The sequence below is a fragment of the Taudactylus pleione genome, unplaced genomic scaffold (assembly GCF_031769625.1).
Source record: "Taudactylus pleione unplaced genomic scaffold, aTauple2 ptg000236l, whole genome shotgun sequence".
In the NCBI taxonomy this organism is placed as follows: Eukaryota; Metazoa; Chordata; class Amphibia; order Anura; family Myobatrachidae; genus Taudactylus; species Taudactylus pleione.
The window spans coordinates 4,477,630-4,491,940 of NW_028284638.1; the positions used below are offsets into that span (position 1 = coordinate 4,477,630).

Sequence of the window (14,311 nt, forward strand, 5' to 3'; positions counted from 1 at the left end):
TGGTGATTAACAAGTTGTCAGCCTTTATTATAATTTGCTCTCTGAAAGATCACTAGCACAGCATTAGAATGTGCTCTTCACACCATACCAAAAAGAAAGACATCATTTATTTAATGCTGCTTCGAGACATAGTTTGGGCTTTGCATATCCCTTTTCCATTCACTTCAAATGGTACACCCTTATATGTGGCCACACAGTCCTCATTAGTAAGAAGGTCTGGCTGGATCTGCTCCCAGGTCTTCTTCTTAGGATTCAGCTCTTTGTCGGGTTCTCCTAGAAGTATAGGTAGCAAACATGCCATTGTTACATCCAACCAATATTGTTTATTTGTCACAAGATCATCTTAAATAGAACCAAAGCATCTCCATTCACCTTTTCAAATGAAACACTTATTTACAAAAACTAAAGCTGGCCAAAGCCTGCGCGATGAGAAGAAACGGATGAGGGCAGTAATGGGACGATAATCACCGTGCCGCCACACAATAATGGATGAAGGCGATCTTCACTTCACAGCATGTACGTGGCTGAACGATGATCGGACAGGTTTGATAATGAAAACAAATGATCCTGACCATTTTCATGCTTGTCCATACACTAAACGATATTCTTCCAGAGCAGTCATTTAATTTACTGATCTAAATTACTATCGTTCAGTATATGGTCAGCCTTATGAAACAAAATAAAAATGGCTATAAGAACCAATAGATAACTCATAATACTAATATTTGTCCAAGGAGTATGTCTGTATTAATGTTGTGACCTCATAAATACCTTGTATGCTTCGTATGAGTATATGTGAGTCCCAATAGAAGCTTTCTGGCTTTGTAGCTTTTCAAAATGATGTCGTAATATGAGACAGACTACATTACAACACTGTGTGCTGTCTACTGAGTTGGCTACAACTCAATATACTGTAAAAATGGAATACTGTAGTAACACAAAACAGTACCAGTTTCTTTGTTGATATCATTCCACAACCTAAACAGAGCCAACAACATTTGATCTACACAAGTGTACCAGGAATACTACACATGCACATAGGTTTTGCTGAGCAACTGAAGTTTCTTTCAAAGTAAAGAGTCGGGTGTACAGTACCAGGCAATAAAAGCACTTGAACGAGTGGAGATTGGGTCTCATCTCATTTCTAGAAGCAGTTTGCCCCATGTAAAACAAAGCTATAGACAGGCACAAGTGATATAGTCCCGATGTCCCCTCACTTTCAGAATTAAAAACATAAATGAAGCCAAATAAAGCTGTTCAGACCTTCACGTCGCCAAGGTGCGCACCTCCTGCACTGAACGTCATTCAGTGCAGGAGGCCAACCTCCTATCTCTGAACATGCCAAACCTGACGATCGTCGTCAGGTTGACGGGGATGTTCAATAGATAGTCGGGGTCATCAAGGACCCAGTGTGCACGCGCATCGCTGGTCCTTGCCGGTTATCCATTACACGACTTTCTGTACGATGCGACCAAAACCTCCTGGTTTTGTTCGGATCGTGCAAAAAGTCGTGTAATGGGATAGGCCCCTTTAGGGAGAAAAAAATAAATAAAAATTTAATGCAATTAAAATAACAAGTGGTTGAACTTTGGTTGCAATGCTTACGCCTCTGATCAGTGAGATTGTTCCGCCTCTGTGCACATCATCTAGATGCACTAATGCGAAACAAAGGCGTTTTGCTGTGCACATGAAGGTCCAGTGGTGACTAAGGTCCAGTGTCTTTTACAAAAAGCAGAGAACAAATTAACACCACAGGTGGCTAGGCATTACTTTGTCTTCCAAAGTAACACTCGCAAGTACGATGTACCTTAAAAAAATATATACATATCACCCAGGTAGAACAAAATTAAAATGCAATATTATTTCATCAGAAGATACTCTCATATAATAAATAAAGTTAAGCTTTAGTTGTATTTTTCCTACAGGGAAATGACCAATACAGGCTAACAAGACATCATGCAGAAAATATGGAAAAATTATATGGTGCCATTTTTCAGACTTTGGACTGACTGGCAGCATACACTGCTACAAATATGCACAGATGGCCCTAGGTACCATAATGAATCAATGAACAAGGTAAAAAATACCTGATCAAGATTAAAAACAGAAACATCAAAGTTGGATATTATGTTCGGCAAGTATAGATATAGCATATATATAGGTTTAGTATATTGTTCCTTTAATTGCTGCTGAAAACTTACATGACCTTCACAAAGATATACATATAATAAATTAAGAATATGAATCACACTAGCAGTGCTGTTATATTAATTATAATAGCAGTGCCCTCATTAAATACACAATTAATTATGTCATTGATCACTGTCCTATTGACTAACAATTAGTGCTTACTAGGTTAACGACTTAAGGCATCGTGACCTAAACTTTTCTCTCTGCCATTCCAAGTACCTGCTGTACTTCTGTTGTCATTCATTGATAACTATCCTTATACACTGACTGCAGGAGGAAGTGCAAAGTGATCACATAACATACACAACAATCACAATGTGCTTCCTCCTGAAAACAATGGGAATGGGTATGAAGTCCCCGTGGCTGAATAGCCGCCGGTTCATATCCCGATGCGGCAGCCCGAAGAGAGAAGTTCCCAACAGGGCAGGTAAGTATGTCAGAATATCCTTGACGGTATTGAGACCGGTGGACTCATAACTACATCCCAATCAATGAATAGGACGCACAGTGACTGGCAGCAGAACCACAGGCAGGACTGGCAGGTGAAGTGAATTATTATGCAGGCAACTGGCAGAGAAAGTGTTAGTTGCAACATCTATACAATTGTGCAAACTATAAATTTGCCTTAGTTTCAACATCTATTCAATTGTGCAAAACATACATTTGCCTGCTGTCCCTAAAATGTTTGAAAGTGAGGCAATATTTCCATCGCCTGTGATAAGTAGCCTTTTATTCCACTGTACACTGTCTTGTAGATTTTTGAAGTCATTGCAATCTGAATTATTAGCTAAAAGGTCTTGCTCAGCGTCTAGTTAATCGCGTTATTTTGCTTCATGGATCACTAAGATAACTTTTATGGATTGGCAAACCGTCCAACCACACATTGCAACAATGGAAAAGCAGACAACTCCTTAGCTTGTTGCAGCATGAGATATCCTGGGAACACGGCATCTGTTGGGATGAAGATAAATGCAGCTGCTGAGAACATATGGGAAGGCATTTCATTTCAAATGACCAGAAAGAGTTTAGCAGCAGTCTCACCAAACTGCACCAATTCCTGATGACACCATTTTTTTCTTTGAAGGGGAAAGGAGTGGAGCTACAAGCTATATGTATTTCCAATTTTCAAGAAAACATTGGGAAACTCTGCCCTATGCTATAATTTTTGGTTTTCAAACTCCTCCATTACATGGATATCCATGCTTGAGCACATCGTGCATAGGTGACTTAGGCCCTGATTCAGACCCACTCGCAAGCGGCTGTCCGCTCGCAAGTGGGTCAATGGTCTGCACTGAGCATGCGCACGACGGAGGGAGCTCCGTCGTGTGCATGCGCCAGACGCGACGAGCGAAGGAAAGTCCTTCGCTCGTTGTGTCTGATCAAAGGGGACGTGCTGTCGATGTTGATTGACAGCACGCCCCCTTTGGTGGGCGTGCCGGGGGCGTGCCTCCCTGACGGGGGCGTTCCCACGGGAACGCCTCCCGTCAGAAGCCGGCCCACTGACATCACTAGTGATGTCAGTGGGAGTGATTTTGGCTCTGATAGAGCCAAAATCACTCTGGGGCTTGCGGTTGAAAACCTCAACCGCAGGCTCCGGCTTGCAGTTTCGATGGTCGCGATGGTCAAGACCATCGCGGCCATCAAACTGCACGCTCGTATAGGCTGTGGGTGGTGACCCACAGCTATACGAGCGTCCAGGAGGAAGCTCCATTTTTATGGAGGGCGGCCCTCATTCAGAGCGTACGGCTCTGAATGAGGGCCTTAATTAGCACCACAGACAATTTGATTTAACCACCTGGGCTCAAGCACGGATATCCTTAAGACCTGGATTGTAATGGAGTTTGGGAACCTCTGGCATAGAAGTTTTTCAACTCCATTCCCCAAGATCATATTTTCAGGATTTCTCTCCTTGTGCATAGATGATTTGCTCTATTTCGCTGGATCAGTAATTATCCCTCTGGTTTCCAGTCAGAAATCCTGAAAACATACCACGATCTTCACAAGTTGGTAGGTGAACTAAAACAAGACAACTCTGATATTGATATACGTACTACAGTCCTAGAAGTGACCACTTCTCAACTTTCTACCTTGCAATCTGAAACTAACAGAGATCTAGAATATTTGAGCCGCAAACTAGATTTTCTGAAAGAGAAGAACGAAGATCTTGAAAACAGAGAACGTCGCAAGACCTAAAGATACCGAACCTCCTAGAGATGTGATCCTCCGCTTTCTATCCTTCCGTATTAAGGAACATATCCTAAAAGCAAGCCGTAATGCAACTTCATTAAACTTCGAGGGATCAAAACTTCAAATCTTTCAAGACTTGGCACCTATCACCATAGCCAAACGCAGAGATCTTAAAGAAATTACCCTCATCCTCCGCGAACATGGATATAGATACCGTTGGGGGTTCCCTTTCCGCTTGATAGTGGAGAACGGAGGCCGCCAACATACTATCCGCTCCCCTCGCGAGGGTAAAGAACTACTCCACCAGCTGAACCTTCGCCCCACTCCACCTGGCTCCTCCACAATGACGGAAGAAAATGACCCAAACACCTGAACTATATTATCTAGGTACCTTCCAATATGGCGTTTACGCCATTAGATCATATTGATGTGGTCTGTGTCCACCAGACTATATACCCTTGCATATTTGAGGATGTATGGTCTAGGTTAATTGTATTCCATATATCTTACCTTTATTATAACTGTTTTTTTTAATTAATCTTAATACTGTTTATAAGTTCTACTATGTTTTCAGGGTTTCACACTTGCTTCAATTAGCTATTCTATTTAGCTATTTCTTTTTTTTTAGGGCTCTGGAAGCGTGCCTTTATGTTTTAATTTTATTTTTCACCACACCACGCTCCCATAAATCCATTAATTCTTTTTTTTCCTCAGGGTATTTGAATTTATTATTTGTTAAATATTTCCCCTATTGCTGTCTAGGGGGAACTTTTACTCACGCCCTATCTTGAGCCCCGTTTGACTAAGTTAGTTAGGGTGCTCTGATTGCGTGACAGGTCTCCTTGACTGGGGGATCCTTGCTCACATTTCTTACCTTTCCCTGTTATTCCCTGTTATTTCTTACCTTTCCCTTTTTTTTTTCTCTTCTTTTCCCCCTCACCCCACTTTCCCCTTTTCCCTTTTCAATATGCCACTTTCTGTTCTAACGCTGAATGCCAGGGGTCTCAACACCCCACAAAAACGATCTATGTTGTTTTCTTTTGTTCAAACCCATTCTGCTGATATTGTGTTTTTGCAGGAGACGCATTTCAAACAGACAGGCCATCCCTCGTTACCCACTCGACGTTTCCCTTCAACCTATTATTCGAATCATAGATCAAAACGATGGGGGGTAGCGATATTGCTTCGCAACTCTGTCCCTTTTACATTACTCAACTCACTCCAAGACGAGGAAGGCCGTTTCCTCATACTAAAAGGTCAGCTCAGTGGGAGGAACATTACCCTAGCAACTTTGTACGCCCCAAATTCGAGTCAGTCCGATTTTTTCCGCAGCTTTTTTTTGGAGTTACATAATTTCCAACACGTGGAGGTTATTCTAGGGGGCGACTTTAACTCCATTCTCTCACACAACTTAGACTACTCGGGTAATTCCCCGCATTTGTCCAGCTCTAATAACTCCAAAACATTGAAGAGACAAATGGTCGAGGCTGGTTTGTTTGATTCCTGGAGAGTCCTCTACCCCACAGCCAGGGATTATACCTTTTACTCCCACCCGCATGACTCGTACTCGAGGATTGACATACTCCTCTGCAGCGCTTTAATGACTGATACACTTGTAGATTCGACCATATGTATCAATCCTTGGTCTGACCATTCGGCACTGTTGACTCGCCTGGATTGGTCGTCTTCAGGTTTAGGGGGGCATTTCTGGAGGCTTGACGAAACGCTCCTAAACCTCCCAGACTTTCAAACATCACTAACCACCAAAATGAACTAATTTTTTGAGACCAATTCTACCCCGGACGTCCCTATTGGGACGATATGGGAAGCCCATAAAGCAGTAATAAGAGGGGTAATCATTAGGTATGCCTCACATCGCAAAAAACTCAAAAGGCAGCAATGTTGACTCTGACCAACCAAATTACCCAACTGGAAGCAACACATAAACGTACACATGCTACCTCAACACTACAACAACTCGACAAAGCCAGGGGTGAACTACATAATATTTTAGATGAAAAAACTGAGAAAAACCTGCGTTGGCTCGGGCAAAAATGTTATGACAAAGGTAATAAGGCGGACGCTTTATTAGCTAAAAAATTAAGAGCTAAAAGGGCAGCACAAGCAATAGTCTCACTGAAAGATAGCTCGGGTAATCTGACATATGACCCCAAAGTTATTACCCAAACATTCAAAGATTACTATGCAGCATTATATAATATACCTCCCCCTTTAGACTTCACTACATCTATGGATAAATAAAGGGAGTTTTTTACCTCATGTAATCTTCCCACTATTAGTTCCCACACAGCGCTTAACCTTAGTCAAGATATATCATCAGAAGAAATTATTCAAGCCCTTAAGATACAGAAACCTTCAAAGGCTCCAGGCCCAAACAGTTTCCCTATGGTTTATTATAAATCCTTTGGGGCTGTGTTAATTCCACACCTAACAAAACTATTAAAAACTATTTTGGATGGCTCACTATTCCATCCGGAATCTACCAAATCCAAAATTATTGTTATCCCTAAGCCAGACAAAGACCACAAGTTATGCTCAGATTTCAGACCCATCTCTCTACTGAACATGGACATTAAATTGTTTGCCAAGGTTTTGGCGAATAGACTTAACGAGATCTTGCCGGTATTAATTGATCCGGATCAAGTGGGTATCATACCCCATCGTCAGGGTCTAGACATCACTCGCAGAACTGTAGATCTTATCCACAGTATCAATCGCTCCAGATTACCCTCAGTGATTTTGGCGATTGATGCTGATAAAGCATTCGACCGAGTGTCTTGGCCGTTTCTATTCCACACCCTAGAAACATTTGGATTTAGTGGATGCTTTCTACATGCTATTAGATCTCTCTATCAGAACCCATTCTCATTGGTTACAACTAATGGTATTTGTTCAGACGTGTTCAGTCTGGGAAATGGGACTCGACAGGGCTGCCCGCTCTCGCCCTTGCTTTTCGCTCTATGTATAGAGCCATTAGCCGCACACATTAGAGCAAATCCCAATATTACAGGAGTAAGTTTAGGGTCTCAACAATACAAAATATCATTGTTTGCTGATGATGTGCTTCTCACACTGTCCAATCTAACTGTATCTCTTCCTTCCTTGTTCCTGGACTTGCACCAATTCGGTGAGATCTCAGGTTACAAGGTCAACGAATCAAAATCTGAAGCACTCGCTCTGCATATCCCACGTCAAACAAGAGTTGGCTTGGAGTCCACCTTTAAATTTCAATGGCGCCCGATGAAGATTCGTTATTTAGGCATCTTTATCACCAAACAGTACACCCAATTGTACAGCGCAAATTACTACCCCCTGATTCGGGCGCTGCAGAGGGACATGTCGACATGGAAAGTATTGTATGTTTCCTGGATAGGTAAAATAAATGCAGTCAAAATGAACATACTCCCCAGATTATTATATTTGTTCCAGACACTTCCGGTTCGTGTTCCTATGTATGTAATACAGTCAATACAAAAGTTGATCGGGAGATTTATTTGGGGAGGTAAAAAACCACGTCTGAACCACTCTACTTTATCCAAACCTACGGGTAACAGTGGGTTAGGTCTTCCAATACTACAAAATTATTATTATGCGACCCAATTGAGTCATATTATCTCCTGGCATTCTTTCCCAGGCACAAAAAAATGGGTTGACATAGAAAATGCATCCTCGTCGGATTTAGGTGTAGCTTTTCTTCCCTGGCTCCCACGGGTTCACAGACCAGCCTCGGTTTATTCTCACCCCTCCATCCAATTCACTCTGTCAACATGGGACATAATTAACCAGCACTTTTCACTCACATCATTCCCATCTCCTTTAACTCCTATCTGGAAGCATCCTCTATTTCTCCCAGGTTTCTCGACAAGCTGGGCTGCACCCTGGCTCTCAGCAGATATAACATGTTTCTTGCATTTTTATGGTGAGCTTGCTCCCCCCACATTTACAGACCTTCAGGAAAAACATCACCTCCCTCCCACCCTTCACTACCCTTACCTTCAGATTACCCATTTTATACGGACTCAATGTCAGTCTAGAACTCTTCGTCAACCCACTCAGTTTGTACGTCAATGTCTGTACTAGGTGGGGCGTAAAGAAGCGATATCTCTGATATACCACTCAATTTTGGCCCCCGAACAACCCCCAAAAGAAAAATTTGAATCAAATTGGGAACGTGATCTTGGGCTACAACTAGATGATGAGGGATGGGCCCGAATACGATTACAAGTCTCAAAAGCCTCTATTAGTGTTAGCGTCAGGGAAACGTCTTTTAAAGTCTATACCCGCTGGTACTTAACACCCGACAAACTACATCACATATACCCAAATTCTTCTGATAGATGTTGGCGTAATTGCGGTATGGAGGGTTCCTTCCTCCACATTTGGTGGGATTGCCCCGTAATCCATCAGTTTTGGTCTATGACAGTAACTTTAATGTCAGAAATGCTTTCCTCTGTTGTACCCATGGATCTGCTTGTAATACTGCTTCAGGAGCCTCTGCGTTCGGCGTCAAAACCTGAAAATAAATTGATTGGGCATATATGCAACGCATCTAAACTTTTAATAGCCAAACATTGAAAATCTCCTCATTCCCCTAATAAAACTGTTTTGGTTAACAGGCTATGGTACATTTCATCAATGGAATATATCACTTCCTTGTTAAATAATACAGTATCTAAATACCAGCACGTATGGAGCCCTTGGTTTAATTATCATAACTCCTCACTACCAGGAGCACCCCTTTTCTCTTTTCCTAAAGATATACCTAATAGCTGTTTTTGTCTTTGTTTGATTGTTTTTTATATATGGAAATGTTGAAGTTTTATGAAAAAAAAATATATAAAATTGCACTACTTGTTAAAATGTGGGAAAACAGTGAAACCTCAATTACTGTGATATATTTTCTGTTTTTGATATCCATTTTGGGGGATTGGTATGAAATACCGCCGGCCGCCTGGCCGGCGGTTCGATTCCCATCAGCGGCAGCCCGACAGGAGCAGAGTGCGACGCAGCGGAAGCCCGACAGCGCTGGAAATCCCGATCGTGGAGAGGTGAGTATTTACTCACCTAACCTAACCCCCCTAACCCTAACCCTCCTTAGGGGTGCCTAACCCTAAATTCCCCCCCAAGTGCCTAACCCTAACCACCCCCTTCCCCGCTGCCTAAACCTAAGTCCCCCGGGGGGGTGCCTAACCCTAAGTCCCCCCCGGGGGTGCCTAACCCTAACCCTCCCTCCCCCTAGCCTAACCCTAAGTCCCCCCCCGGGAGCCCTAAACCTAACCCTCCCCCCTGCAGCTGTCCGCTCGCGGCGCCCGGCATCACTACGATCGTGATGCCGGGCGCCGGTCTCCCGGCGTCGGGGAAATGCGGGCGTCTACATCTAGACGCCCGGCATTTCACCCTTGCCGGGATAAGACAGTCGGGACGCCGGCTGCCGGTATATAGACAGTCGGCTTCCCGATTGCCTCCCCATTTTGGGATATCTCTACTGGATAAATTATACTGTATGTGTGTAGTGTATTTAAAATAAAAGTTTAAAAAAAAAAATCCTGAAAACATGACCTGTTGGAGATTAGTTGAGGACTAGAATTGGAAATACCTGCTAGGTATTCCACTTAACATATGTCAAACTTGCCAATTAACCATTGTCATGTTACTATCCTTCGAAAGAAAACTTGCTTCAGTTAGAGGCGCTGTGAGCCTTCTAAGAAAAATAATTCCAAAAAAAAAGAAAACTATCCCTCAATAATACCAAATGCAGAAATATGTATATATTTTATAAAATCATGTGAAGATGATATTCAGCATTGGGTGGGTAGAATCTGGGGAATCGTCACTGTTCTTGCAGCACCACATACAGATAGGGATACTATTCCTGTGCTGACCAGACATGATTTGACTATAGCAGGGAACCCATTGCATGTTGTATAAGTAGAAATTAGCCTGGACTGCTTAATATTCCTTGTGGATGAGGGCAGGGAGAGGTTTTAGAATTTGTTATGATGCAAAGCACTGTGCATGCTAACAAAAGCAATTTGAGGAATACTGAATGAAAATGATAGTCGGGATTCTGACCAGATCTGCTGAACAGACTTCTGAAATGTCACGGCCAAACACATTTTGTGAAAGAATTTAGAAAATTTCAACCATCACCATCTAGTGACTTGCAAAAATATCAGAAGTCCCCTGAGGAAGTAGATATTACCTGGAATGCCCTGAAAGGTAATTCTATCTCCAGGAACTGCTCCACTGGGAGGATCCAATATTTCCACCTTCTCCGGAGAGCTAGCACACATAACCATGGCTTGGGATAGCACTCCTCTCATTTTGGCAGGTTTCAAGTTGCAGAGCAGCACCGCCATCCGATTTTGCATCTATAAACACAGATGACACAGGTTACGACACATCCAACATAAAGGAAGTACAAAGCTAAAATACTAGATCCTCTTTCTAGAGCTGAGGTCACAATCTTTTTCTTATCCAGACACAGTAGATTGTACATACAGTTGTGTCTTCATACCCTATTGCTGTAGTTGTGCCAAACATCCCTTCTCAGCGCGTCAGGTCCTTTTTTTTGCATCCTTTTCACCGGAAAATAAGTATTCCATTAGAGGTGAAAAGCTGTAATCGACGAAAAAGTTTTGCCTATTGCCGCTTTTCGCCTGGTCGGAACTTATCGCCAAATTCAATTCCAGCCGGAATTCGCCTAAGCAGAAACTCAATGCAATGTTATAGGTGAAAAAGTTTCTCCAAAGAATAACAGGTGAAAAGAAGTGCAAAGTCTTTATTTTGGGATGCAAACATGGGGAAATGACCCAGAACCCCTGGCATAGTCCCCCAAAGGCCAAAAAAATACCCCTAAGAACACCCCAAAAAAGTACTTTCACTTTTGGGGCGAAAAAGTAAAAAGTGGTGGGACAAGCATAAAAACTAGCGAACTAGACTTCTTGGGGGTCTGCAAGGACGGGTCAGGTGTTTTGGGGATTGCAGGTGCATGTAACAGGTGCGCTTTTTACATTTTAAAAAAATTCACTTTAGAAACATTTAAATATGCTTGCACCCATTTTCAAGTACCCCAAATTTGACTGGACTACTTATTTTCACCAAAAAATACTGCATTATGCCATTCTTCACCACTTGTGCAAAGACACTAATAAGAAGCCATTTGAACTACTTAAGTACCCCAAACACTTGTATTAGGGGTATTAGGACACATTTACATTGATTCCCTATGTTAGTGCATCTTTTTTGACTGAAATCCCCACTTCTGACAGCACTTTCCGCCTGTTCCGCATTCGCCGCTTTCAGTTTCCGCGTGGTTTGGAATTGAATAGGGTGAAAGGCGGGGACGCGAACAAAAAGTTTTTGCCTCTGAAACAGGAGAAGGAGGCGGAAAGTCGGACAGGCAAAACCTTTCATACTTTTCGCCTTTAAATGAATATGGGCCTTAGGGCCATTTTCAATTACCGGTGAAAAGTCCCGGACTTTTCGCCGTCATCGCTTGTTTTGCCTCCGGGAAAGTACCGCGCTCGTCACCGCTTTTCGCACTATTAAATTTCAAAGGACGTGAGAAGGTGTTCCGGCGAAACTGAAATCGGCGAATAGTCCTGTCAGTTTTGGGGAAATCACCCTGACATCCCCCATCAGATGCACTGACATGGGGGATCACTATGGATGTCCCCGAATAGCCCTGCTGAAGGTATTTGGGGTGCTTAAATGCTCTCAATTGGTTTTATATTGCATCTTTGCACACGTGGTGAAGAATAGCATTTAGCAGGTTTTTTTGCAGAAAATAAGTGGTCCCAGCAAATTTGGGGTACATGAAAACGGGTGCAAGCATGGTTAAAAAACGCTAAAATATGAGATATGGTAAGAACTTACCTTTGTTATCTCTATTTCTACGAAGTCCATAGGGTTCCACAGGATACCTTGGGGTATAGGTGATGACGTCAGGCATCGGGCACCATAGAGTTAAGTTTTCAGCCTCCCAGGATGCACCAGGGTCCCCCTCCTATACCCCGCCCCCGAGCCAAGGCATCTCAGTTACGTACCAAGCCATAGGCCGGAGGAGGAGAAGTAAGAGAGAGAAAAAAGATCTGGACACACACAAGAATCACATTCTCACCAGAGGGAGACGGAAAAAAACAGGTGACCAGAGTAAAGCCCACCTGCAGCACAGGTGTGACAGGGCGGGAGTCCTGTGGAACCCTATGGATAACAGAGATAACAAAGGTAAGTTCTTACCATATCTCATATTTTCTATATCAGGGTCTATAGGGTATCCACAGGATACCTTGGGGATGTCCCAAAGCAGTATCCTTTAAGGTTGGGGACGCTCCTGTGCTGAAAGGAGATTCCGCCGCCCGAAGGAAGTATCCTGAGAGGCAAAGGTGTCAAAAGCGTAATACCTCACAAAGGTATTGACAGAGGACCATCTGGCAGCCTTGCAGATCTGGACTGCAGAGGCACCACGTCGAGCTGCCCACGACGGACCCACAGACCTAGTGGAATGAGCCCTCACAGAGGATGGAACCGGAAGGTCTTCATGAAGATAAGCTTCTGAAATTGCCATACGAATCCAACTTGCCAAAGTTTGCTTTGGAGCAGGCCAACCCTTCTTACGGAAGCCATAGAGGACAAACAAGGCGTCCGACTTCCTAAACAAAGAAGTGCGGTCAACATAAATCCTTAAGGCCCGCACAACGTCCAAAGTGGCCTCACTGAAAGATCAGGTGAGTTAAAAGCCGGCACAACGATTTCCTCGTTGATGTGGAAACTTGAAACAACTTTGGGAAGGAATCCAGGACGAGTGCGTAGCACCGCCCTGTTCCTATGCAAAATCAGCAAAGGGAGTCTACAGGAGAGAGCCCCTAAGTCAGAAACACGTCTGGCCGAAGCAATGGCCAGAAGGAATATTGTTTTAGCTGTCAGCCATTTAAGGTCCACTAAGCCCAGTGGTTCAAATGGTGGTCCCTGGAGAGCTCTCAGGACCACAGCTAAATCCCAAGGCGCCACCAGTGGAACAAAAGGTGGCTGAATGCGAAGAACACCTTGCATAAAGGTGCGCACATCAGGGAGCGCAGCAATCCTATGATGGAACCAGACTGATAGGGCAGACACCTGCACCTTCAGAGAAGCCCATGGTCTAGCCCCGCCTGTAGGAAAGCCAACACTCTAGACAGATGGAACTCCCGAGGGGCATAAACTCTCGGTTGACACCACTGGAAGAACGTATGCCACACACGATGGTATATCCTTGCAGAGCTCTAAGCATGGTTTGCACCACAGAGCTGGAAAACCCCCTGGTTCTTAACATGGCCGTCTCAACAGCCACGTCGTCAAAGACAGCCGAGCCACGTAGCAGCAAACGTAGAGGAATGTCCACGGACAAACTCTGACGGTCTGAGAATCAGTGCCGCCTGGGCCACTCGGGAGCTATCAACAGGAGTGTACCCCCTTCCTGTTTGAATTTCCGGATTACCCGCGGAAGAAGGGAAAACGGAGGAAAGAGATAAGCAAATCAGAACGTCCACTGGATGGACAGAGCATCCACCAGAGACGTCTTTTCGTCTCTTGTTTGAGACCCGTACACCGGCAACTTGTTGTTGTGCCGTGACGCCATAAGGTCCATCTCTGGAAGACCCCACCTGTCCACCAGAAGTTGAAAGACGTCCTAGTGCAGAGACCATTCTCCCGGATGTACGTCCTGGCGACTGAGGAAATCCGCTTCCCAGTTGAGGACTCCCGGGATGAATACTGCTGATATAGCCGGGAGATTGTGCTCCGCCCAGACCAGGATGCGGGGCACCTCTACAAGTGCTGCCCGACTTCGGGTTCCTCCTTGTCGATTTATGTAGGCCACGGTGGTGGCGTTGTCCGACTGGACCTGCACGGGGTGACCTTGGAGAACCCGATG

The 14,311-nt window shown here is 43.9% G+C and overlaps 1 protein-coding gene across 4 annotated transcripts in view; it reads right to left on the reverse strand.

Annotated features, from left to right (window-relative positions):
- The window catches only part of AIMP1 (aminoacyl tRNA synthetase complex interacting multifunctional protein 1), an 82,412-nt gene continuing 68,101 nt past the window's right edge, over nt 1-14,311 (reverse strand). For all 4 annotated transcript variants that reach the window (XM_088479461.1, XM_088479460.1, XM_088479462.1 and 1 more), the window contains 2 exons: nt 10,601-10,769; nt 1-273 (listed from right to left, as the gene is read on the reverse strand). In XM_088479461.1, the coding sequence (XP_088335587.1) occupies nt 107-273; nt 10,601-10,769 (336 nt within the window). In that variant the 3' untranslated portion in view covers nt 1-106. The remainder of the gene's footprint in view (nt 274-10,600; nt 10,770-14,311) is intronic.